The sequence below is a fragment of the Phalacrocorax aristotelis genome, chromosome 1, assembly GCF_949628215.1.
Source record: "Phalacrocorax aristotelis chromosome 1, bGulAri2.1, whole genome shotgun sequence".
Taxonomy (NCBI): Eukaryota; Metazoa; Chordata; class Aves; order Suliformes; family Phalacrocoracidae; genus Phalacrocorax; species Phalacrocorax aristotelis.
In genome coordinates, this window is record NC_134276.1 from 47,331,849 (window position 1) to 47,359,616 (window position 27,768).

Consider the following 27,768-nt stretch of genomic DNA (forward strand, 5'->3'; position numbering starts at 1 on the left):
CCTTGTTAACTTCCTAGAACTACATGGAATGAATCTGAACCCCCGTATCACCTATTATCCCAATCACTGAAACTAAACACAGGTTTCTGACTTTTTTACCAGGTACAAACTATTTTTAAAACCATTTCTCTTGCAATACTCTTGCCCTACCTGGATTCTGTCTCTGCAAGTACACGTATTGCAAATCTGAGTGAAAAATAGCATATAGGGATATTTAATGGAACTAACTAAACACCAGGTCTGTTGATAATAGGAAATCATTAAAATAAAAGAAACAATATCTTTTTCTTCAGACTGAAAATGTATTTTCAAGAAATATGACAACAGGACCCATAATATGTAATCCTTGAATGAAGGACCTCTTTGGATTAGGAAAATGTCTTTACAGTACAAACTCACCCATATATGTAGATTTAAATATTAATGTAGACAGGACTATTTAAAGACAGTCCCATATGTAAGGTGTGGTATGGGTCATGAATTGCCAGAGTCAAGGCTGATAACTTGGAAGGGAGAGGAGGAATATTCTATTGAGCCTTACTAATAGGGAAAATAGCAGTCACAGTTTGGTACTTTATGGGAACTATGGCCAATGTGCCACTCAACATAATATGGGTATTTAGATGCAGCATGCCTGAAAATAACACTGTTTATCTTACAGAAAGTTGTATAGAGAAAAATACTTTCTTTGGGTGTCCTAGTGTAGAGAACAGCGTCCCTTGGATTTTAATAATTGGCTACAGTATTACGGTTGGAATACACACAAATATATATAACCACATCTTTAAAAGTGTGTACTGTGTAGAACTAAAATCAATGAAGCTACAGCAAAAATATTTTCTAAGCATCAGTTTCTAGTCTTGCCAACAGAAAGTGTGAGGAGACTCAGAGCCTTTTCAAACAAATGCATAGGCTGACAGCTTTACAAGATGCTAAGTTAAAACTGAGCCACAATGCAGCCTGAGAACTGCCTGTCTGATCAAGGCCCATCTTCCAGTTTGCATCACTCAATCCTTTACTTGCTAGGGTTTGACTTGTTTGTACAGCAAACTACTCAACAGTAAATACTCTTTTATAAAACTCAGGTTTTATTGCATAAAACCTGAAAGAACAAACTGCAAGGACCATTGATTTAGTAAGCTTTCATGAATTAGACCAGGATTACATCTTCAAGTGAGGGCTACATATTTTGTCAAGTGTAAGGTAACACTTCATGTTGAAGCATACTCTTTGCCCTGCCATTTTTGTGTTATTGTTCTCTATTTTAATTTTCAAAGATAATCAGAATATTACATTTTAGAAGCCTGATGTCTGCAAAATGCTAATTAATTTTTGTGTTGAATATTCGTTTTGAGCCTTAAAAGTGTACGCTGTTTAGCTTTTCTCTTATTCTCAGCCAGTTCATGGGCTTGGTCTTCAAGGCCATGCAGAAGTTTCAGAATACACAAATTCCAACTGTGCTCCAACCTCCTACAGCAAATGTAAGACAATGATCTCAACCCTGATTTAACTAGATGATTTGAAATGTCAACCTGAATCAGTGCTAGTTTCTGCAGCTAAATACAATGAGTTAAATGGAAGATTTGGGAAAAATAAGCTTAAAAACAAAAACAAGTGGAGACAGGCCCATACTTCATAGAAATAGGTGATATTCCTATGCCACTTTTCACTATAGCAAGAAACTTTAGGCACTTGCACTGTCAATATACTCCACCCTGTGACATGTGTTGTGCACGTCTAGCTTGGTCAGGGCAAAAATAGCCAGAAAAACTCTTTCAAGAGGCAATCACTTAGCTTCAGGTTGCTTTCCTAATTAGTAAGCTTGCTTCCATCTTGCCTGAAATGTAAATGGAGCACTGGGTCTTCATTTGAGGAGATGCTTTCTCTGTGGTGAGCAAACCCAGGTTTGCTACATTACTATTAAATAACAAGCATATTGTTATGTTCTATAAACATAAATAAAACATTTATCGTTTAAGCTTCTCAGTAACTGTGCACATTTAATGCATTTCTGGTGTTGCACAGAAATCAAATAAGACATATCCACATTACAAAAATGTATCTGGGCTGTGTAACACCTTACACAATCATGTTATTGGTCTGTTACACTTTCCCTGAAAAAAAAGACACATTCTGTAAATACACATGATTATGAAAAAGTGTTCCTAACATTGCTAAACATTATTCAAGAGTGATATGAAACAGGTAATAATTACCATGTACCTTATGAATTCCTGGCGGAACAGGATTATTAAATCAGTTCAGAAATGTTCAAAATATGTATGGCAAGATGACTACTTCTTCAGCTGTCACATACATACTCATCCCTTCCATGCAAACAGACCTGATAGTTAAGCAACTAGGGCTGGGACTGTTAAAAAGGGAAGATTTAACTTCCCTGCAGATAAATTCAGTATATTTCTTCCTACTCTGATGCGAGGAACAATACAGTTACTGTAGTAAACACAAATCACTCATTGTATTACAAAGACCCTCACTCTACTTCTAGGGACATGTTGTAATTTTGTTTGGCTGTTTGACAGCTCATTGAGGACTAATGAAAGAAGGGATTTAAAAAGGAGAAAATACAGCGTGTCACCATTTCCTGATATGTATCATTTAGGCTGGGTATCAGTACAGGTAAACCCAATACTATCATGTGGATTTTGCTCAATGGGCTTATAGATTTAATTTTAAAATGTTGAAGAATCATTCACCAACAGAACACAGTCTAAGGACACTATATTTCTCATTTATGCTTTTTTATTTGATATATATTTCTTGATGGATGTGAGAATACAGAAAAAGAACTCATCACCAAGTATGATGATTTTTTTTACAAGCATGTTACATGAGTTTAATTTGCATATTATCAGTGTGGTGAAAACTTTGAAAATAAAAACTACTGTTTAGTGATTGCTATGCACTCCGCTTCACAGCAAATCATCATATGGTGCCTATGAAGAAAATATAACTGGAAACACTATCAAAACGGTTTACTCTACTTCTGATCGGTAAGTACACATTAATAACATTGTATCAAAGGGCACAGGCATTTTGCATAAGCATTCAAGTGTTCAGACAAAAGAGAGCAGTGGAAGTCACCATTACGCTCGTCAGACAGCTTTTTATACAGAGCTCCCTTTAAGCGGGATCTTGCCATCAAATCATTACCACAGTTCAGCAACCTAATATTATGTTAGGCTTGTCACAGCTGACATTTTAAAATATCTATAGAAACAATAGCCAGTGCCTTAAGTAATAGAGTTGCCTTTGTGATTCTGTAGGTTTCTACCTCGGGCAGCTGCTTACTCTGCAAAATTTCCTTCGTTTGTAAGAATGGTGCCTGTAATGACCAACTTTATGTACAGATGTGGAGGAATAGGTTTGAAAGACACTGCTGTTAAAAACTCTATGTTTTCACACCAGTTAAGATATTCCCAAATATAAGAAGGATATTTGCTCAATCAGTAATATGTTACCTCGTAGAGGGAAAAAAAAAATGTGCCCACTACTCTCAGTTCAGATAATTTGGACATTCCCATTACTTAGAAATACCAAATCAGCAAAACTTGTATCCTTTCCAACCTAAGTATAAGGAACTCTGGGAATGATAAAAAATAAGTAAAACGGCTTATCATTGAGTGGAAAGGAGCAAGACCAGTTGATTTTTTAGTCCAAAATCAACACCAACAATTGTATCTAGAGAAATTACAGATTGATGTCATAAAAAAAATGTAAAAAGAGCTGAGAAAAAATTTCAAAATATTATTTTTATGAATACCAAGTAGGCTGTTCTATAACTGCCATGGAGGTAGGATTTCTGTCTGCACTGCAGAAAATTAAAACTATTTTCAGTCATTTCCACAACATAGAGAATTCTATATCAGAGTGATCAAATGACGGCAGTTTAAATTCAACTACCAATTTACTTTTGTGATTAAAACATTAAAATCATTATCCTCCACTTCATCCCCATTTAGCATACATGCTCCCAGGCACTCAGCAGCTTAATACAGTCTCATTACTGTTTGAAATCATTCACTTCACCAAAGACCACCATTCTTTCTATCAAGGTATTTTTGCTACTTGACAATTATGCTCAGCAATTTGCCCATCACACGAGCATGTATATTACACCTGTCAACTAGAATGGAGGGAATCTACACATGACATTTTTCCATTTATGGCCTTTTTACAGTATACAAAGTCTTTCCCATATAGTGCACTAAGCTTATAAATTTTCTCCTTCAGATTTCAATGGTAGCTCTTTTTCTGACAGCTGATGTTATATTATATACACAGGAGTATAATTGGAAAAGATATATGTACATACTGCAGGAAGCCCTTGGGTATAGATGCCAAAATGATCTTAGATGCCTTGCAAATTTGCTGTCATTCGACTTGCTTCAAGGTAAGAAGATTTCACCTGCTACTAAGAAATATAATTTGAATGTAATACCTGCATTGTATTACAGATATAATAAGAGAATATTTAGGCCTTAGGCCATCTCCACCTGGGAGAAGAGGAAGGCTTGCACACTGGAGGAAAAGATTAATGTAGGAAATATTAGTCTCTCTCTTTCGCCCCTATATAATCTCTTCCTCTTTCTTTCAACCTCTCTCTCCCCTTCTTCCTCTACTCTCCCTCTCCCTGGCTCTCCTTCTCTCTCACAACCACAAGGTGGATAAAGGATGCAGTGGAACGTATCCTGAATGCCCTACACAATTATAAGCCTTCAGTTATACATGCTCCCAGTCTGATATAGTGAATTATACCCTATTTACACTTTCTTCATAATATAAAGTTTTATTCTATTTCTATTTTTACAAAGTAAAATGTAGGATAAAATAGTGTGAAATTGGATGTCTTTGCTTCAGTCTTATTTATTAAAAAATATGTATTTTTTTCCTGTTTCCAATAAGAATGAAAGCACAGAAGAAATTTTTTTTTTTTGCTTGTCACTCCAAAGCTTAAGCCTTAGCCTAAAATTGACTCTTAAACTTTTCTCAGGGTATACCTACCAGTGCTCAGCCCTCTAGTCTGTGTTCTTTCTGCTTCATGTGTCTTAATTCTGCTTGCATCTCCACACAGAGTTTGTTGTTCTAACAAACAATACTCGGCAAAATCACCTCATTAGCATAGCTCATTTTTCTGCCCAGTCTTGCATAGCTTTTACTTCTGCTTCTAACAGCAGTTCTTTTACCTAGTTACTGCATGAAAAGTGACCCAAAGCAGAACACAGCAGTAAGGTTGTACTTAACACGTATGAATTTACATCTGCTTTTTGTCTCATACGGACTTTCTGAGCTCTGAGAGCACTAGAAATGCAGTTTCTTCCATAGAAATCACTATGTAATACCTCCTTAATACTATTGTTGCAAGTAAATACAAGCTCTGGTTTGCATCATTCTTTTTAGACAGATCAACCCACCTAAAGAGTAATGGGCTTTTTATGCAGATAGGAGTGTTAACATTTTGGTATTGGCTGAGTTATCTTTTAAGCATTTAAGCTTATTTTTTAACTTATATTCTTTCTGTTACCTATTCCCAAGTGGGGACGTGTCTGGCCAGCAAAATTCAGCTTAAGTTTTGTGTAACTACACATTTATGGAAGCATTGGCAAAAAGATTAAACAACTAATGTAGGTCTGTTGTTCATGCTTGTATTTATGTATTTAGCTAAGTAGTCCAATTTCTCATCATTAATATTCCTTTAGCTCCTTACAGATACCCTGTATCCATTAGAGATTTGCATGTAGCTGACAGCAGTATAAGGTCTTTGTTTCCATGTAAAGGTATATACCAAAAGTTCAGTGAGTAAATAATCCAAATTGTAGGGTCTTTTCTCTGTATAAAAATGCTAGCTAATCTTGGTGATCAAAGCTTTGAAAACATGCCCAGGCTTTTGCTGATTTATACAAGGAAACATAAAACGAGTGAAGAGAGTGGGCTGTTTTAACAGTACCTTAATACTAGCAGCTTACATAGAAAAGATATAGAAAAAACACAGTTCTCTAAAACTGGAAAAAAAAGTTCTCTAGTACTGTGACATGTTATACTAATCAATACTGAGAGCTCAGCTGCAATTTCACACTAGCCCTAGTGAGCATGTGTAACATAAGGCAATTGCATATTAACTGGATCCTGGATCTAATCACTCACACCACCTTTAAGTCCATGGTGTTGACCTCACGCAATTTCTTTTTTCATTTAGCTGCAAAGGGATGGTCTGGGTAAGACTGTTAATTTTTAATTTTAATAAAGATTTTCAGTCCAAATTTCTCTGAATAGACAGCCATTGTGAAAATTATGGAAAGGCTTACAGCCTTTCTGGGATGGCTGGCAATTCAGTTGCTGAATTGCGCTGTAAAAGTGCTGCTGATTTTCACTTATCAGAGCACAAAATATCCAGAGAAACCAGAATTTGCAATTCTTTTATTAGATTGGGAAAAAAAAAAAAAAAAGGATGATCTGGGTGTCAAGATTCTGGTTTATAGATCAAATTACTTTGCTCCTTCATCCACTGTAGGCTATCCTTGTGATCTTGGGAAGTCAACCCATGTGTACCTGTGTATTTTCATATGTGAAATGCAGGCGATGCTTTTCTATCTCAGAAAGTAGATTTTTGAGACATTTGTGAAAGCAGTGTCCAAATTCTGCAGTAATGGGAGACATAGTTAATGGTTAAGATAAGGGATCATAAAATGTTTTGATATAAGCAGGTCTAGATTCTTGAAGATCTACTCTGAGTTGGATAATTAAGTCTGATCATGCTCCTTTACTCAGTGAAGAAACAAAAGGATCTCAAAAGGGTGATTAATCTTATTTTAGGATAAATGGCTAATCTAAGACAGAGAAAGTAGTCTTTGGAAATGTCTGGGGGAAAGAAGGGGTTGGTGAGTATAACGAGAACCTAGGGAACCAGTTGAGACTTAGGTATCTGATTTTCAGATGTCTAAAGGTGAGGTCCTCAGATGTCTACTTTACTGTTCATTAAAACTACTCTTTCAGAGTTCAGATTTGATGATAGTGCAGTGCTCATAACCCCTATTCTGCTCTAGGGGTTGCTTACTTCCTAAAAGACAGCATGCTGGGAATGAATATTAGAGGAGGGTTTAATTTTTCTTGTTACTTTTGCTTGTGTGTTGAAGTGTGAAGTATGTAAAAGACCACTGGAAGATCTGAAAGCAGGAGACAGCATTTGGATTTACAGACAAACTGTGCATTGTGAGCCCTGCTATTCCAAAGTTAAAGGTAAGATGCAAGATGTATTAGACTGAACGTAAGAAAAACAATGTAGAGAAGTTCATTAAAATAACTTCAGTATATTTCAACACAGCTATTGCTTTTGCTCATTTCTGTGTACTTAAACCTTTTCAAAGTATTTAATTCTGTAAGACTGGGTTGCTTACGATGATATCCAGCCCCAGGTTCTAGACACAGGAACTATTCCGTGCCTGCGAGGAAGATCTCTTAAGGGCTCGTTGTAATCTGTAGAGTCCTACCTGTGCAGTCAACGGAGGCACCTGCAGTGAGGTAATGGCATCTTGCCCTGAAAGTGACAAGAATAAATTGCAAGTCCATCTGAGAATCAGGTTGTTCTATTGAAATGAATAAGCCACGGTTAAGAGGTATTTTCACCTAATGTAGTCATTGTGACCAATAAAAAGAAGATACAAAATCTATTAAATCATAATGAAAATATTACACTGTGAGTACCATTTGTTTTGTTAAAATACTTTGTGTTATTATGCCATTGCAAAATTTGATGGGAAGAGTGAATTTTACAATAAATCAGATTATAACAATAATAAGGCATTGTGACACTTATAAAACTGTAGAAAGACATACCAAGGGTTTGCATATTGAGCATTATAAATAGACATATCCTATTTCAGCAAATGACAAGATGGAACAGTCAGACTTCAGCAGATTTTCTAAAAAAATTAATTGATCTAAAGTTTCCTTGTGTGACATTTAGAAAACAGTGATCTGCTTGGCACTTCTGATCAATCTTTTCTCTCTTGCAGAAAAATGGATCTACTAATTTTGACATATGGGAAGCATGATGAAGTTCCAGTAATGTTAAGTGTATTGGCCTGTTAATTCCAACCGCTCTGGAAAATGATTAATTTTTATTGCTAGGAACAAATAGTCTAAATGCAGTCCTACTGCGTGGTTCCCAAAGGAATTAGTTTCATGAGAATTTAGATGCTGTATCATACACACATTCCAGGAAGCAAAACAAGATATGTTTCAGCATATTCATCAGATCTGTGAAACTGCTAAGCTGTATGTAAAACTACTGATAATGTATTGAAATTTTCTGAGCAGCAGGACATACCTACACAAATGTTTTGAAGGGGCTGTATTCTTTTTACTGAAAACACAACTCTTCAGATATAAAGATTTGTTACCTGTTTATATGGCATGAATGGGACTAATCTCATAAAAGATTTGTCATTTAAAAGTCAACTATTCAGTTTAAACAACTGTTTTCGTACAGAGTGAGGTGGGTTCACTCTGTACCTTTGAGGAGAGACATCAATCTCCGGGGGAAGATTCTTCCCAAGTAACTTAAACGATAACTTTAAGATGGAACAAATCATCTTTGGAAAATGCATCTCTATTACTGCAGAGGTCTTCTAGACAAATATTTTTAGAGGGTTTTAATTAGAAGTATCCCACTTTCTGTTTGTAATTCTGGTAACTATTGTATTACCATTTTTTTTAAGAAGTGCACACTTAATAGTTGCCATGAAACAGTGAAATACATACTTTGCATGATATAACGTTGTTGTATTAATCTTTCCTACTTTATTAAGCTGACTATCTGAACACCTTGGATGGATTCATCTTGCCTAAATTTAAACTTCTACAGTGTCTACTTCTAAGTTTCTTGATCTATTCTGTCTTTAGAGTCACTTAGAGAAGTTGACATTTTTAGGAAGTGATTCAACTGGTCAGATTGTGAACATCTATTTTACTGTGATGGTAACCATGCTCTGAATGTAAGTCTTACTTTCCATGGTTTGCAAAGGAACCTGGAGTGAATTGTTCAGATTTCTACATTATGCCAGATAAACTCCTTCTTTTGAGACTACAGTGAAAGCATTTTTTTTTCCCTTTTGGATAGCGTATGTGTATTATAGAAACTGAAAGAAGAGTTCATGCTTTGTTACAATACATTTTCACAACACTCAATAGTCACCTGCCTTATTTGCCTAAAATAATAAATAGTTCAGCAGTTTACTGGACAAACAAAGGTGTTGATTACTAGTTTCTGCCATGAGATGTTTCAGATCATGGTTATTCAGAACTGATTTTTCTCCCTAACATCTCAGCTTGAAAGGACTTCTTGGATATGACCATGACAGACTTAGAGTGCTCAGAGGCTGCTGGGCCTGAGCAAGAGCTTAGAAGGGTGAAAAGTGCCAAAGCCATAGATTAACATTAGACTGTTGAATGGCTGTCCCAGCCAAACTTTCTCTCCTCGTCTGCACATTCAGTAGTGGAGACAGGGGATATGGATGTCTGTGTAATTTAAACCATTGGGCCTGCAGCTCAACAATGACGTAATCTGTCTTGCTTAGCTTAAAGGATGTTCAGACTGATATGCAAAGGACCCATGAAACAGTAGATAGTTTATTAATTTTATTAAAATTCCTTATTAATTAATGGCAGTAGCTTTAATAAACCTGTTATTGTAGACACCTTTGCTGGTGTGTGTCTCTTGCTGATGACATATTCTAGCTAAACTATACTTGTTATTACCCTGTTCTTCACCAGGAGACAATGAGACTTGCACAACAGGTGAAATTTTAATGTTGGGGTCACAAATTTGGTCCTGTTCAGAGGCCAACAGTTATTGCTAAGGCTCAGTTACAACGGAAGACGTTAGATGTTCATTTGAGTCAGCACATTAGAATCCAGGGCTTCCTAGTGTTTGAAGGGATGAGAGGTTTTAGCTCACTCCACCAGAGACCAAGAGCAAACTCTGGATCCAAGTATCTGCTACTGAAATGCTCACTGACAGGGAATTATCAAGAAGAAACAATAAATAATAATTCTGTGCTCATCAATTCATCCTTGCTGAACAGCCCTGGTAATTTTGCCATGTGGTTTTTTGTTATTTCTTATTATATGTTGTAAGTTTGCTGAAAAGAAACACCGGTTTTGTGGTGCTTGATATTTACCATATAAAAGCTGGCATGGCAGTACTCATTAAAAAAAATCATATTAACATCTCAATACCAACGTATCAAAACTTAATTGTTTTTTGTCCTTTTTGCATATCATTAACATGTGGTGTTTTATTTCTCTTTGACTAGTGCTTCCATGAAACAATCCAAATGAACAGTTTGCTGGCAGCTGTTTTAATCAACGCGTTATCTTCAATAATGCATTAAATTAGACTGAAAAGCTGTATTGAGAGATGATGTACTAAATTATGTGGGGTTTTGTGATTCATCAGGCCCATTTTTTCAGTGTGTAATGGACACTTTATTTTACAAAGCTGGGACATAGCTCCACAGGGGGGAGAATCAAGCAGCAAGAGGAAAGGAGTGAAATAATGCATATAATACATATTGATGCATTTAAATATGTAGATGGCTTCAAAGCTACTGATATTTACAAGAACAAGGAATGTCACAAGCACAGCTTTGCTGTATTAATATAGTCTGTTGTATCCTGTGTAGGTTCTTACAAAACACTCAGCCTGAGCATCCCCTCCCCTGCAGTGCTTGACATAAGGTGGCAAACATCTGTAACATTGTCTTCTCATCCTCTTCCTCTTGAAATAAACATCTCTGTGAGTTTGACAAGACACTCCCTCCATTACTTCATAGACCCTCCTTAGCTAGGCATGTAAAGAACTGGTCAACATCAAAGGGGCCTTGCATTTATTCAGTAGGTCACTTCTGTTCCTTGCTCCTTGCTACGGAGGTGTGTGTCGTGTTGGGATAGCATCGAGTGTTCAGTTTATTTACTCAGAATATACTTAGGTCAGAACTCGGATATTCCCCTTGCCTTCTTTTGTATTTTAATACAATCCTGTTGCTTAGAATGAAGGGTATCCACCTGCCTGGTTGGTTTTGCTCTCTGACCATACTTGCATGTTGCTCACTGTAGGTACTCTGTTACACCAGGAGGTGGCTTCAGCTTCCAGTCGAGTTGGTATCAGACTACCGGGGAGAAATGTAGCCTCCTTTTCTCCCTTCTGCTGCACCAAAACACCTCGTTTTTCTTCACAGCAGCGTAACAGCAGAGACATCCTTCATTCCAAAAAGACAGAGGATAAAGACACTTAATATTTAGGTAGGTTTGATGTGCCGAAGTCTGAAATTGTTGACCAAGATAGCTCTATTTAGCTGCTTAATGGATGCAGAATCACTGAGGTCTTAAACTCATGAGATATTTCCTTCTTTGACTTCAAAGGCCTACTGTCCTGTTTTGTGCTTTGCCAGGTCTAAGCAACTGAGCTCTAATCTCCTGCATCAGTAAAACTGGGACTTAGAAACATTCCTTGCATTTCGGGCAGAAGAATCTGCAGATGTTATCAAAACATGTTTGGCGCACACTGCTAAGATCAGACCTCCTCAAAAATCTCCTGATAACTACTGACCTTTAAAATCACAGAGATGGTGTCCTCCTCTTTGAACAGATCACTGGCCCAGAAAGTGGGAGGGCCAAGCTCAATCTCTCCCCCAGCATAGCTATGTTTTAACCAAGTCTTTTAACACAGTGGAACAGGCTGGTGTGTGGAATAAACTAGATGTTCCCACTAATGTTTTTGCCGCGTTCCCTGACCTGTGCAGGGTGGGTCCTTGTGGCCCATGGCCCACAGCATAGCTGCACTGCCTGTACATGGCAGGCATGACTGCTGCATAGTAAATATAGAGAAAGTCCTGGGAGCAAAGACCAGATCCTGGAATTTCTCCATCTCATCCGAATGGTCTAATTCATAATTAAAAGCAGTCTGAATTATTCTCTATTTATCTCTGTTAATGCCATGTTTCTTTCTAGAGGAGTTGTCTGCACTCAGATTTGGCTGGAGTACGATGGTGAGGGAGTGGAATTTTGGAGGCTTTCATCTGAGAGTACTAGAAATGTCTTCATATGATGATTTATTCTAAGCCCTAGTATCTTCTTTGCCTTTCTAGTCTTTGAGCTCTTTTGGACAGGGACTAACTCCTCCTGTTCATGCAGTGCCCAGCACAGCAGTGGCCTCTGGGTGGTACTGCTGCACCTGTGTAAGTGCCTCAAGAAAATTCAGATTTCACCTCCCTTTCCAAGCAAGCTACTTGTAAATGTACTACTTTTTTTGTGGCGTTTTTATAACCGTGTCAATTACAAATTGATAGCTACAGTCTCACAGCCTGTGCCAAGACTTAAAACTGGTTGGTTTTGTCCTGTTAGAGTCAATATCTGAGTATAATCCTGCCAAAAGCACTTCTCTGAGTCTTGGCATTGCTGTGCAGTCATCAGACATCTGTTTTGGGAGCTTAGACAACTATTGTGGTCAAAACAATGGGCAGTTAATGTTTTAAAACTACCTACTCGGGAAAAAAAAAACAAGAAACAATCCTTTCTGGAAAGAAAATGCAAAGTTTTTCTGGCACTCAAGCCATTTTTCCTAATGGGGGGAAAAGAATAGCGTTAACATGTCTAAACACCCAAAAGAAGCAGAAAAAAAGGAGAAAAAAATAAGAAAAAGATGAAAGCATTATGCAAAGAAGCCAATTAAGGACAAGCAGAATCAGTGATTCTGAAAACTGGGGATAGGAATTTAAAAAGTAATAGTGTTGCCATAAGTACTGGTGCCATTGAAATCAATAGTCAAAGTTGACTGTAAGATGAATATTCCAGAAAATGTTGGTCTATTTTAGAATCGTTAAGGTTGGAAAAGACCCTTAAGATCATCAAGTCCAACCACTATCTTGATACCCTCTGGTTCCTCCAGGGAGTTTCCACACATGGAACTTCAAATTATGTTATCCCTGTATTTAGTTAAAATCTTGGAATTAAGAATGAGAATCCAGCTAACCATACTTGTAGCATTATAATCTCAGACAGTCAGATATTAAAAATACTAGTTTTGGAAAATCTACAAGAGTGTACGGTTGAAAACACATTTGAACACTGCTTTTATCCTTTTACCAAAGTAACAGACAAGTAAAAGTACCAGTAAAACCTTTTGTAGTAAAATACCAGTTTTCTCACAACAAAACTCTCCATGGGAGCAAGTGTACCAGTTTTGACAGGAATGACATCTGTGGAAAGCTGGAGGAGGAAAACAGGGAAGGAGCAGTATTTTTTCTGCCTCTTCAATTGTCGTGTGAGGCATCCCAGATACTCAGGCAGAGGAAAGTATGTGCTTTGAGAATTCCAGTTTCTGTTTTCTAACTCGGAGATCACCAGGACTGTTTAAAAATTTCCCTGCCTTCGAATTCAGAATCAAGACCTCCTCAGTAGGAACATAAGTGAAACAGGAGAATGGAGGTAGGAAGGACTTTGGTTCTCCTAAAGAAATTGCAACGAACATAAGGAAAAGTTCTAGCTAAGAAGAATGAGCTCGTTTTGTAATACCACAATTCATACGTCCTTCATCAATCCAGCCGGTGTACTCAAGAAATGCCCTTGCTGCACCACATTTCTTCTATTTCCAGATTGTCCCAGAAAGGGCTGGTTACAGAACAGCTCTCCTCCAGCCTTGCAGGTGTGTCTGACGCTGACCGTACACCAGTGGAACGAACAAAAATGCAAAAGGGACCGAGAGCCAGAAAGACCAATCCGTCCATCGCTACCCAGACCCAGGAGACCTGGCATGGCAGGAGGAATGGGAAAGGTTTTTATGCTGGTCTCTGCAGGAAAGGTCTCAGGTAATCTGCAGGTTATATAGTATATGGAAGAGAGGGTCTGGAAAACAAGTTTGGATCTAGGTTTTCTAACTGTACCTAAATTCCCCTCTGGGTATCTTTGCCATTTATTGGATCTTCTGTGATTGAGTGGGTTATAGATAGTGCAAGGACAGGCTTTTGCATGCTAGGCTTTTTTTTAGATCCCATCTGACAGGAAAAAAGAAATCACAAAAATAAATTACATGGGCATTTCTGGACACTCAGCAAAGATTTTTGCTTGACCAAACTGAACTTGGATGAAAGTTCAGGTACTTTTTTTTTTTTAAACCATACCCGCTTCGAAAATTTAACACACCCACTTTGACACAAGAACGTTCCAAGCAACTGCAAAATTCCCATGGTCTTTTGACATGGTACCAGTGCCCCTCAGACGTGCCTTCTCAGAAAACATATTTATTGCTGGACTGAGGAGGTTTTTGCAATATTTATTTTTTCCTAGATATGTCACATAACCAACGCTAAGCATATTGCTGTTTTGTTCTTCCACACAGGAACTTCTAAACCGTTTTAAGGTATCACAAAGCATCCAGCCTGTTGGCCTACACTTACTAACATGTTGGAAACTGTAAAAATCACTTAGTTATCCATATGATGGAGTTGCTAATGTCAATAGTACATATTTTTCCCACTTTATTGCAAAGCTGCTGAATTTCTTGAAACTGCTTCTCCAACTATATGCAGACAGACACAATTAAAGATGACAGAAGATGAAAAGAAAAAAAATGACCAGAACTAGTTGAACCCTCCAGTATATTCATGTCATGATAAAATAAGTCTTTTCCTGTGTCAACAGCCACTGTTCCCTGAAGACAAATCAAGCTGAAATTGGGATTCTTGGCAAAATGTGTCATGCATTTTTAGCCTCCTGGAGAGAAGCTGCACTTCTGTCATGATATCTTCAGCATTTTACACTCAAACAGCCTATATGCTATTTCAAAACCTTTACTCTGACATCATCAGCTCATTTATTAACAACCTTGATCTTCCCCTCTACCTTCTCCTTCTTATTCATCAGCCATAAGGTTCTGTGAACCAAATTGTATTCTCTAATACACATGTATACTGGAGACAATGCAAATGTTTGAGCTTCTCTGAAAGCGTAATTAGTCTTTGTTTTTGATGAAGACTCATTAGAAAGAAACAACCCATCGTGATTTGTAAGATTCAGACCCGATGCTTTCTGTCTATAAGGAAAGGGAGGGAAGGGAAGAGAAAGGATTAATGCATTTGAACGCCAGGGTGATTTGATATGGAATTGATGAGTCAAAATAAAATAATAATCCATTAAGTTAGAACTGTCGTGTATAGTGCTGTCTAGATGGATCTACAGATTAGGAGTCCTTAAGCTTAATGCATAGGCAATATCTCTGGATACCATAAACACTGATTTTCTGGAGCAACTGGGGCTCACAAAAATGATGACATTTTGGATTTGATCCTATAGAAAATCCATTCCAATAGTGATTACAACGTACTTGAATTTAATATTAATTAAATAAGGAAAAACCCAGAAGGAATCATAATAGTTTAAAAAAAGAAATTGTATAAAAAGGAGAAAGCCGATCAGTGGGAAATTAGCAACAGCCAGGAAGTAAAAACGGTTGCAAGAGACAATGAGAATGAAGAATCTGTGCTGTAACTCCAGGAAAATGTTTAACTATTCAAATATTTTAGAAAAAATTTATAAATCTAACAGTAGCGAATTGCTAGGACCAGGTAGTATCTGCACAAAAACTCTCCAGCAGCTGAAGTGTGACATCGTTGAACTTCTCACAGACATTTTACCCTATCATTCAAGGCAGGCTTGGTGCCAAACAAATTGGAAGCATCAGCTGGGACATCAGTCTTGAAAAAATATGAAAGCTGCTCTGGGGAAACTACGTTTCAGTTAGGCTGATTTTCTATCCAGCCAATTTGTACAAATTATAATAAATAACAGAATACACAGGCATCTGGTTATGTATGATATATTGGAGGAGAGTCCATACGGCTTTTTTAAAGCAAGGTATGCTCACGAATATCTGAGTGTTTCTGAAGGAGCCAATAAGCTTTTGGTTAAGCTGATTTCTTTAACTGAGTATATTTGGATTTACAGTATTTCTTTGTCACAGCCTTTGCCCAAACTATCGTAACATAAGAACACATGGACTATTAATAGAAAGGAAACAATGGGTTAGAAAATTCAGTTCTCATTATGGAGGGAGACAGGAAACAATGGGAGGTTCAACCCGACTTCTGTGGGGGCAAGGCTATATAAATTAGGACTTGTCAGCTTGGAAGAGAAGTAACTGAGTTTTATGAAGTCATGAATGACAAAGAGAAGCTGAATAGAGAATGATTAATCATTCTGTCTTTCTCAGAAAACCAGAACTGAGGGACACCCAATTAAATTACTAGGCAGCAGACTTAAAGTAGATAATAGGAAGTAGGGTTTTTTTTACAATACATAATTAAATTGCAGTGCTAATTGCCACAGGGTGTTGTAGAGTCCTAATGTCTAAATGGTTTAAAAATGGGGCTCGGCAAATGTAATATTATTACACATTGGTGGCTCTCAAAAATAAACAGTCCAGATGTCTCGTTTCGGCGACTTCTGAAAGATGGAGAAAATCCCTCAATATTTGTCTTGTTTCCAAGATATTTTCCTACCAAAGCTACAATCAGCCTTTGTCAAAAACAGAATACTGGATTAGATGGACTTCTGCTGGCATGGTAGTGGCTCTATTTTTATGAAACTACTTTCAGAGTAATTTTTCAGACAGGATCTGCACTTTAAAATAATCTCACCAGACTTGGAGTTTACTGCCCGTGCTCTGACCTTATTGTAACACATCTTTTGTATAGCCCAGACTGGATTACTGCAATTAATTCTTTACTGGCTTGCCTGAAAGGCAAGTCCAGCCTGCAGCTATTGCAGCATAAAGCAACAGGCTTATTAACAGAGAAGAGCAGATGGGATTTGTAGACTTCCCCTTTCTTTGTTCTCCACATTGGGAGCCTATTAGTAACTACACTGATTCAGAAATGTCTACTATAGGATACCATGTAAGTAGCACCCTATAGTAGATCTCTGCTGATTTGGGCATTTAATTTCTCATGTCTGGGAATGACAGGTTTCACAGGCACGTTAGGATGTTTTGGGCTGGTGTTAAACACCTTTTATCAACGCATTTATAAAAAAAAAGGAATGGAACCATCAAGTCTTCATTGTGGTTTGGAAAGAGCTTATGAAGCTCTGGGTTGATCAAACGAGTTGATCTGGGTTGATCAAACAGCGTTGGGATACTGAATGGAGCTCACTAACCGTTATTAGTAATGTCAGCATTGGGAGGAGAATAATTTGTGTTTAGAAACCCAAACAATTAGGTCAAATCATTTAATGTCTAATATGTTCGAACCATCTCTGCAGAAGACTAGCAGGCCAGCATGAAGACCATGAGATAGTGTGTTCATGAACACGTTTTATCTGCCAGCACCTCTACGTGAACCTACATCGTTAGTAAAATTACATGTTAGTGAAATTACATGTACATTTAAAATAGAGCAACAAATACAATACAGTGAAATGCATTTTTACCCTTTACTACATCCACCTGTCCAGAAAATGCCTGGAAAAAAGGCAGGGTCTCTCACACTAACTGTGAGCATAGTAGTTGAAGCGGGGACAAGTTTAAGCTCTTTTCTATCCCTACTGCTGGATGGAAATGAGACTCAAAGCAGCCCCGCTCAAGGAAAAGCCAGCCTTCTGGACCATTTTCTTGGGGACGGGATGTAATGAGCCTGATCCTGCCTGTGATCAATTGATCTGGACTGCCTGGAAAAGCTTCTGTAGCCATAGTAAGGCACTACGCCCAGTCCTAAGATTTTTCTCCTCGGGAACTCAGCCCAAACAAGTGTCTGTGTGCAACGTTTGTGTAGGCGGCCCAAATGGGAGAAGGCAGTCGAAAATTTGCAACTACTTCTACTCATAACTGAGGACAAGCATTTCCATGGTGACTCTTAAGATCCTGTGCCATGACGCTACATGCTATAGTAGGTCTCCAAACACGTCTCCTGATGTACCTCCAAACTGGTGTCTGTGTTTTCTTTATTGATGAAATATACTGACCACGCTGCCATGATTCTGTGATGTACCTGTTCCGGCAACAGAAAAAATCAGATACCCGTTTCCTGTTTTTTTGTTGGTCCACTGAATAACTTTGCTTGCCTGGTTCAAAGACAAAAAGTGATTCCTCCATTTTAAATCTCTTCTCAGTATTTGCTCTGCCTTATTGCATCATCCAGCACTGAGATTATAATAAAATTCTTCTTGGCTTTTTTTCATTGTATATTACTGATGTCTAATAAACTCTACATTACATATGCCGCTAATTATCTTTATTATCACTTTGCAGTCTTACTGGATTAGCATACACATTTCTAAGACTCAAGGCTTGTACCATTATTAGCGATAACAACCTGAGATACATATGCCTTTTGCCCTGGGCTAAACATGTAGAAACTCAGTACTTCTTTTCCTTATGGAAATAAAGATTACAGCTATCTGTAGTAGTGAAAACTGGAATATGTTACTCACTCTGATGATGCATGACAAAATTGGGGCCAAACGGTTTTTACACTCTCAGCATTTTTCCACTTCTTTCCTCTAAAGAGACAGAGGAGACCAAACAAAAGTTTCGGATTAAGCGCTATCTGGTTGCAATCCGGTAGACTGGGGGCTACACTTACTCTCTTCATTGATGAAAGTTATGTTATCTGGAAGTCAGTGCTTTGTGCCGTGCTGCATCTTGCTTTCCAGCCATTTTTGTAGCACCCGTTGTTATTTTTCTTCCTGTAAGAGTGCTTAAAACACCGACAAACAATAGCGCTGTTGTCCTATGCGTGTGCAGAAGAAAGTTTCCAGACAATAAACAAAAGAGAGAAAACTGTGACAGGCTGCATGATTTCAAAGTTGACTTACACCCTGAGCATAGGATCAGTGTCTGCGCCTCCTCACGTAACAAACCTGAGACAGCGACAAAGCACTGTGAAGGTGGTGGTAGCCATTATTGCTAGTCCTCTGCCTAAAGCCGATGCTCAGGAATTGGGTAGCGCCTGACCGATAGCTACTATTAGTGGCTGGCTGAGCAACTTACACGCTTCCTGGAGATTTGTTCCCTATTCCATATCAGGGCTTTACGAGACTTCGGGACAGTAACACCGGAGGTCGTCCCCTGTAATTGTAGTCAAGGGAAATGAACCCAAGGAGGGCTGTGCGACAGCTGAGCTGCCTGGGGCAACGCTCAATCTCTGCTCACCTGCTAAGGTGGAGGAAGGGACGCAAGCGATGGTTTCTTTCAATACTGGGCAATGAAGGACTATATAAAAACACTACCATGAGTGAGCATTATTCATCCCTCTCTCAAGCAAAGACTCGAAAGTTACAAATCCATCTAAGCACCGGGACTGTGCTAAAGGAAGTAATTTCAATCTGAGGGCACCTTTCATCTCAGGGGTTCTCCTGTGCATAAACAATTATGTAGTTATGCAGTTCCGTCTTCTCACTTCACCCGCAACGCACCTCCAAAAATACATCGCTTTCCTCGCTATGAACCCAAACTCCCAGAATCAGCACGTTTCCAACCCACAAAAGCCTGGTTTTGACCGAACTTGTTTCTTTCAAGCCCAGCAAAACCTCTATTTGCGATTCCCATTCCCATCACACTTCCAATCTGCATAATTATAACCCTGACACCACCAGGCTCTAATTACACGGCTCACGAGAGGAGCGGCGTCCTGGGCCAGATCCAACCCGCGGGTGGGGCTGGCGGGAAGGAAAGCATCTTTGTGCAAAGCCCCGCCGCTGGTGGGGGGAGTGGGTGGGCTGGGCCGGCCGCTCCCGGGGCTACCGGCGGCTGTCCCGGCCGCGGCGGCCCCCGCCGCCCTTCCCCCGGGCGGATGACGGGGGAGCCGGGCGGCTCTTTGTTCCCGCCGTGTGCGTGTGCGCGGCGCTCCGGCTGCCGGAGTGGGAGGGGATCCCACCCGCGTCCTCCCCGCCGCTGACGGGAGGCGCAAGAGCGGGGGCGGGCGGCGCAGGGCCGGGCCGGATCGGGCCGGGCCCCCATCGCAGCGAGCGGCGGCGGCTCCCCGGCGCTCCCGCCTCCCCGCGGGGGCCGGGCGCTGCCCTCCGGCGGCGCGGCGGAGCAGGTGCCGGGCGGGCCGGCCGCAGGGAGGGAGGCAGGGAGGGATGGAGGCCGCCTTGATGAAACCGGCGATGATGGCGGAGGTGAAAGGGAGCGGCGCCGGCCCCGCCGTCAGCGCCGAGCTGGAGGTGAAGAAGCTGCAGGAGCTGGTGCGGAAGCTGGAGAAGCAAAACGAGCAGCTCCGGAGCCGCGCCGCCGCCGCCGCCGCGGTGGCCGCCGGCCCGCCCAGCCCGCACCTGCTGCTGGCCCCGCCGCCGGCCCCCGGCGGGCTGCGCCCCGCCAGCCCCCCCTGCGCGGCGAGCGGCGGCGGGGCCGGGCCCTGCATGCCCAGCCCGGTGCCCACCCTGCTGTGCGCCGCCGCCGCGCTGGGCCCGCCGGAGCCCCTCGCCTATTTCAAGCCCTCGCCCGGCCTGCCGGCGGCCGGCGGCGGGGGGCAGGAAGCCGGCGGCGGGGCGGGGGCGGCGGCCGCCACGGTGCTGGACGAGGTGGCGGTGCTGGAGCTGGAGGACGGCGGCTGCGGACAGGACGAGGATACCTGGTACATGCGGCTCTGTGTGTGTGTGTGTCCGTGTGTCCCCCTCCCCAGAGCCGGGTGTCGGTCGTTTCCCCGGTCCCCAGCCGGGCTGGCGGCGCCCATCCCGCTGGTGCTCTCCAGGCTCTGATTAGCATTAGCGCCTAAATCCACTTCATCTCGTTCTGCTTGAACTTAAATCTGCCTCTTTTTGATTTTTTTTTTTTTTTTCCCTCTCTAAAAGTGTGGGCAGGAGGGGGCCGTGTCCGGGAATGGGGTTCAGGTGGGGGCTTCCCCCATCCCCCCATCCCGCCCAGGGGGTCGTGCCCTCGGTGGGGGAATCTGCCTTCGTTTTCCCCCTTTGAGGAAGATCGTCTCTCCTCTAATTCCAGGTCTCAGCCCTAGTTTCAGCCTCCTGTTTACATAAGGAATTAAAAATAGCGGAATTGTTCCGGGAAAGCCTTTATCTGAGCAGCGCTGCCTCCCCATCCTAAAATCTCTCTGCCCAATTGTCTCTCATCATCAGGGATTTGGGAGGGCTTTTGTCTTTTAGACATTGATCTAAATGGTTGGTTGTGTATCTTGAGCACCCATGTAGCTCCGAAAGGCACGGTTTGGTGCTAGTAAATTGAAATAAAGCAGAAATGAATAGTGAATGAATAAAGCAGAAAATAAAATCGACCTAGAGGAATGGTTACGTTCGCTTAGAAACAAAAAGAAGGGGAAACGATAGACTGGAGATATAAATAAGTAAGTGAACCTGGCGAGCCTCAAAACTTGTCTCGGCAGCTTGGATGAATGTCGTAGGGACTAGTCAAATGCTGCTGGAATAGTGGGTGAATCGGTGACTGCGTAACCGCGCTGACCATCATCGATGCTCAATTGTTTTAAAGTGTCAGTAATAAAATACATATTATCTCTATTTAAGTAATTGATTTAAGTATCGGTCAAAGCTTCAACGTAGATTTTATGTGGTTAGTTTTTATATCGAGCAGAAGTTTATGTCAGGTGAGAATAAAATTCGGTATAATGCAGCTGAGGTGCATTTAAACATCCTTATTTGTGGTAGCAGAGAAAGGATTTAAGAATTAATCTAAATACCATAAACATTTCTTGAATGTTGGTTGTGTGTACTTTGCGGTACAAATAATACCATGCTGCAGTTTGGGAAAATTGCTTATGAGAGTCATCAACAAATTGTATGGAAATTTCTGTCAGTGTTGTTTCATTGTGCACTGTTAGTCCGCGCAGGGCTCTTCTGGGGCTGTCGATCTGGGCTTGAATCAAATTTTACCTCGATCCTAACTTTCCTTCACATTAATGAATGTCAAATTTGTTTGATCCCGTCCCGTTAAACAAAACGTTTTCCCTGTTTGTATTTCAGGGCAGTACAAAGTCAGTGTTGTTTTATGTGACTCAGTAGGGTTTCCTATTTGATTTGCCCCCTGGAAGCAATCCTAAATGCTTTTTGAGGGCCAAAACTTACCTTCGCGTCACACACGTGTGTGTCCATGGCAAGAATGTCGTGACAGAGCTTTGTTAACAAATCTGTACTGCTGAGAGCAAGTTGTTTTAGCTGTTGAAGGTTTTTCGTTCAAGGCTAAATCTCTGTCGTTGTCCGTGAGAGGTCAGCTGTGTGATGCCAGCTGCTTGGGGCTTTTTTGTAATGTCAGTCTTTAAAGCAAACTGCTATCCGCAAAACAAAAGATCAATGTGTATCCTTGTTGTTGATTAGTAATTTTAGGCCTTAAATGTCTTGCCTTTTTTTTTTTTTTTTTAACTGCAGTTACAAAACCCCCTGTAGAATTAGCATCATTGCAGAGAAGTCAAACCTCTTTTTACTGTTGAGCATTTTACCGAAATGTCTGATCACTGAGAATTCATCAGTCAGATGTTTAGCTTTTGGAGTACTTCTGCAGGTTAACAGGCAAGCTGAAAGCTTTTCTTCTTTTTTTTTCTTCTCAGTATCATTTTTAAAATGTGTAGCCAGGCACCGCAGGAAGTCAGGGGAAATGAGTCCTCTCCTCAGAGAAATTCAATAGTTGATCTTTGCTAGGATTGCTGAGAGAGATAGCGATCGCAGTGAGGATATTTATTCCATGTGAGCTGGACAGAGAGTGCTGACTGACTTCACAGGATTAAAAAAAAAAACCCAACCATTGAGCAGACACTGGCGAGCAGTTGCTGTTGGGGGACTTTGGTAGCTGTTGAGCTACCCTGAAGGTGAAAGGCTGCTACCTGTCAGCGGTCCCCTGATGAACTCAATCCTTTTTTTTTTTTTATCTCCACTCTTGCCTTTTGCACCCCCTGTGTGCAGGCTGGATTCCTTTGCAGCCCATGGAGCGTTTTGTTGGTGCCTGGGAATCTGCCACTGACTGTCTGCAGCCCTGTCGATCAGAATTGGTCAAGCCAAGGAGCTGTGAGCCGTCTCCAGCGGCCAAGAATAGTTCCCTTCCTGGGAGATCTGCACTCTCCCAGGTGAACGGGCATCTGCTTGTGTCTGCTAATCTGCAAGGGCCGCAGCAGCAACACAGATCCCAGCTTCAAGAATTTCCCCATGAAACCTGCTTTGATACCTGACTTCCTAATGTGGCTACTCTCACCTGAGAATAATGCATATACACTAGCTTTTCCGGCATTTTTTTTTCTGCTGGAATTTAATATCGACACTGGGTTTCCACTGTTTCTTAGCAAATGTTTTCTAATCTTTAAGAATCTGACTTGTGCAACATTTGGTTCATCTGGGAGAAGATACTGTGTGTGAAAATGAGATTATAATCACCATTCTGACAAATTAAGTTGTTATAGATAAAAGAATGGAGTAGATAACAGTGAAATTGTGATTTAAATGTAAAATCAAATACTGGAATTATCTAATTTCCAGTACAGATAAATATAACAGGGAAAACTGATAGTGTCTTTGGTGTGTGTACAGCTCCTAACGCATTTGAACTTCGGGCGGTGCTGAAATTCAGCCTGTGGTAATGATGAAATGCAAAATTTTTATGAGAAGTCTCCTTGAACTTTGATTTTACATTCCAGACCTGTAGAGTTCATATTTTGCCACCTACTTTTCTGAGGAGGGAAGAAAACTAATGTAAACTCTTCTACTTAGTGATTTCTTTTGTTATTAGAATATCATATTGCAGGGCATTCCGCTGTTGTACGTTATTAGTGGGTAGGAAATTGAGAATGCAGAAGTAAACTTTTAAGCATTGCATATCTTGCTGATATTTCTGTGTGTTTTGGTTAAGGTTGTATGTTTTGCCTACCAAGACTCACACTCCTCAAGAGAAATCACTGAGTCCTCTGCAGTGGTGCAGGCGTGTTCTGGATCATCCAAGTCCTGAGATAGAGGCTGCAAAACGTTCCCTATGCTTTAGACTGGAACAAGGTAATCTTATTCTTTGAATTTCTTTACTAGTAAGTTGGCATTTTTGGTCTGGCATTTCACTCAGGTGTTGGATTTTCCACAATTTAGCAAGTTTTATGAATGGCAGACATGCAGGTTTTTTTCCTATGACTGCAAGACTTCCTCTACTACATAAATGCTATTTGTTGTTTGCTTGTTTGTTTTTTTGATCATGCTTTTCTTTTTATTTTAAGTCTTCTCCTCCTTCATTATCCTTTTCTTCCTCTGCATAATTCGTGATTTTTAAATTTGGCAACTTTTATCCATGGCTTAAAATAGTGGACCTCTTGGCAAGAAAACTGATGCTAACTTTACTCTTGGTATCTCTATTAAGATTTGAAAAACAGTGGATTTTTTGTAAAGCCAAAATTATCATGGTGCTATAGATTTTTGAAGGTGTATTTGCCCACATCCAATGTAGTATTGGGACTTTGTTAAGTATTGGACAGACCAAGAAGAGCGCTAACTTGACTGCTAGCGCTGCTTTGTTGGGCTCTGTTTAGCCTCAAGCACTGGGATCAAACTGATGGCTTTTTGGTGCCAGTGAACTTGTAGAGTTATATCTGGGTGTGCTAAATTTTGTTCTAAATAAATATCAGCCACCATTATTTGTACTTTTTTTACCATGTAGGGTCCCCTTACGATTGTAACAAGCGTTGTTGAAGAGAGTGTTTAAGGTAGGAAATACCCTCTTAGGATTTGTAACTCGCTACGAAAGAAGATGCAAATGAACAATATAGGAAGATGACAGGAGAAAGAAATTAAGCTAATGACAATATGAGCATATGGTTGCATAAGCTAGCTACAGCTGTCATTAAGAAAGATTGAGCCTGTACTTGCATGCTTTGGAGGATATGGGTAGTTGTGGATTAGCCTTATCCAAAACCAGGCATTTAACTGAATCAGTCTCTGAAGGCACCTGTCTCTTTGCATTCACTATAAAAGATCATACAGCGGTTATTATGCTAGCAATATGCAGTTGCGCTCACATGCCTAAAGTTAGGTGGACCAAACTGTGGTACCTATGAGTGTCAATGGCAGTTTTGTCCATAGAGTCACAGGAATCAGGGGAGCTGCTCAGGTGATGAGATGTTGGCCTTATGGATGAAGTTAATAGCTCTCCTGAAGCCACTGTCAGTAATGGGTGCTTGGCACCCAACTCCCACCTGGTCATCTGAAGGCACATCCTTGTGGTGTAGGGTGTCCTGGCCTGGCACCGAATCCCAGTGCAGAGGCTCCACTGAGATTGCCCCTTGTAGTGCCATTCGAGACGTGCTCGGTTACCCTGGCTGACCTCCCACTTCCACTCAGGGCAGATACAGGCCTTCCATAGGTCCTGTGCCCTATCTGCCATTCCTTTGGTGATATCTTGGCCTCCCAAGGGCCGCTCAAATGGGCCAGCGCACCTAGGTATGGGCAACTGAATCAAGTCCGTAATGTGAATGTAGAAACAAGCCAGAGGAATGTGTGACCTATTTTTCCCTTACGAGGTATTATTTAAATTTAATAGGCAATGAAGACATTAGAAAGGTAAATTTATTGTTGCAAATTTAAATCGCTCTGTGGTTATCAGTTCAGTCTCTCTCTGTGCGGAAGTCACAGCGAGTGACATATGTCACGCAGAGTTATGTTGACAATGAGTTGCTTTGATCCATATGTTCTACTTGTGGTGATGGGTTCATGAATTTCCTGGGTTCTGTAGAAAGTTTCTGGGAAATTACATGCAGCATATAAAACCCATTATGGGAGCAGTATGTTCAAGGATGGAATGGGCTTGTGTTTCTACTGCAGCAATTTTATGCTAAAATTATTTTTAATTAATAATACAGACTTGATTAACTTTTGTATTGATCAAGATTTTCTTTTTATCACCTGTACCTTTACAAAGATTGCATACTAAGCAAATGTCTTATTTCTTACCCTAACCTTGTAGAAGTTGGTATCACAATATTTATTTCTTCTTCAGTTTTGAAACCAGGAATGAGATTGTTGTAACAATCTAATAATTCTGTTTTAAAGTACAAGAAACTTCCTGTAATCTGACTTTCCTGGGTTTTGTTTTGCAGTATGCTCTATCAGTAAGTAAGTGCGTGTAAATATGTATATATAATTTTATGCTAATTTCAAAAGTGACTCAGTATAAATGGCATTCTTCTTTTCCAGTACTAAAGTTTCAAACTTTGTACTTGTAAGTTGAACAGTGTTTTCCCTCTTTAGTCATATGCCTTGAAAGAGCATTTTAGAGGGATTTTGAAATCAATTCGTGCCTTTTCTGTTTGGCAATGGGTCAATGGTAACACTGATGTACTTGAGAATTATTAAATGTGTAGTCAAAAAACATGTATAATGTACCAATCTGTGATTTCTGAAATGGCTTATAGGTACAATTCGCTTAATAATTTTGTCCATGGTTCATTAGCCAAAAATTAATCCAGTTTAGATGGTAATAGCTCTTTAGGCACTGTAGTACACATAGAAATAAAAAGCAGTAAAAATTTACTTTTGTCTGCAAAGTCAGCATATCTGAATGAATGCACGCAGAGGGAAGAGCTGTGAGCCAAAAGAAGTAAAATTTTGTCAGGCTGTTTTTCTGACTTTTAACTAATTCCTCCTCTCTTCTATGATTTTTAAACCTGTGCTCATTTATTGCTGCTGAGGTAATTTTTCTTATTACATAAATCCTTACATTCATAAAAGTATTCATTTGTTGTCTGAAATACCCCAGCATATTAGAATAGCTCATAACAAGACTGAAGGTCTTGTGAGAGATTTCTGCCAAAGCAGTCCTAGGCAATGAAGTAATACAATGACTACTTGGTCTTTCAGGCTGGAGAATCGCTCAAATGATGCTAGTTTACCTTTCACCTTGTTGTGCTCACCAGCCTGTTTCTTTTCTACCGAAAATGACTCGTTTAAGTATTTCATGATGGCAGTACGATTTAATCTTGGAATAAATCTTTAAGGGTATAAGCACAGTGGTTCTTCTGTGAACCGCTGTGAGAACTTGAACAAGCTCCTCAACGTTCCTCTGGTCTGCCGCGGTGTACGTGAAGCTTTTATCGAGTTTGTAATGAACGAGGCTTATTACAAGTCCTGTTTCAGTGGAATAGGCATGCTAGCTTTAAGGAGGATGAAAGTTAAATGTAACCTGCTATGATAAGATCTTTGCTTGGAATTGTTCCTGTTTTCCATGAGCAATTCTAGTGTTGAGGTAAGATTTGTTTGGTTGGGTTTCGTTTTTATTTTCTATGGCCTGACCTGGATCACTTCTTTGTTTTCGCTCTTCTTTATTCATCTTTTGTTTGAAACCTTTCTGGTTTGTTTTGTTTACAGCGGTTCTACTGTAGGGTAAGCTCCCTCTCCCTTCAGTTTTTAATCTTGCAGTTTGTTTTATTTCTTTAGATTCATTCAAATCAGCAGGGCCACATCGCAGTCTTAACCGTGTGGCGGGACTGCTTCTGTATTTTCTTGGTAGTACTTGGAGAGGTTGGAACATGTCAGTATTAAGCCTAGCGAGCAGAGAGATTTGACATGTAAACTACTTTGCTGGTGCAGATGGGTATAACTCCTCTGAAATAGATGAGATGGTGTTGATTGACACCCTGGCTGAAGTTACCTTCTGTAGCTTTGCTTCTGTAAAATGCTGTGGAGCAGGTGGGTGGATAAACTGAGGAGTTAAGAGGCTTACCAAGGAGCCCGTTTGTAGGAGCTCAGCTTTTATACAGGGCTTCAAAGCAT

The 27,768-nt window shown here is 40.2% G+C and overlaps 2 protein-coding genes across 3 annotated transcripts in view; both read left to right on the forward strand.

Moving 5' to 3' along the window:
- Nucleotides 1–18,285, forward strand: part of SCEL (sciellin) — an 80,298-nt gene extending 62,013 nt beyond the window's left edge. The window contains exons 16-21 of the mRNA XM_075089251.1: nucleotides 2,940–3,014; nucleotides 4,306–4,414; nucleotides 7,155–7,257; nucleotides 8,034–11,322; nucleotides 13,674–13,886; nucleotides 14,719–18,285. Of these exons, the coding sequence (XP_074945352.1) occupies nucleotides 2,940–3,014; nucleotides 4,306–4,414; nucleotides 7,155–7,257; nucleotides 8,034–8,050 (304 nt within the window). The 3' untranslated portion in view covers nucleotides 8,051–11,322; nucleotides 13,674–13,886; nucleotides 14,719–18,285. The remainder of the gene's footprint in view (nucleotides 1–2,939; nucleotides 3,015–4,305; nucleotides 4,415–7,154; nucleotides 7,258–8,033; nucleotides 11,323–13,673; nucleotides 13,887–14,718) is intronic.
- Nucleotides 18,286–20,067: 1,782 nt separating this feature from the next.
- Nucleotides 20,068–27,768, forward strand: part of SLAIN1 (SLAIN motif family member 1) — a 53,520-nt gene continuing 45,819 nt past the window's right edge. Inside the window, exons 1-2 of one of the 2 annotated variants that reach the window (XM_075089266.1) lie at nucleotides 20,068–20,645; nucleotides 23,873–24,012. In XM_075089266.1, the coding sequence (XP_074945367.1) occupies nucleotides 20,152–20,645; nucleotides 23,873–24,012 (634 nt within the window). In that variant the 5' untranslated portion in view covers nucleotides 20,068–20,151. The remainder of the gene's footprint in view (nucleotides 20,646–23,872; nucleotides 24,013–27,768) is intronic. The other variant, XM_075089262.1, reaches the window with a different exon arrangement.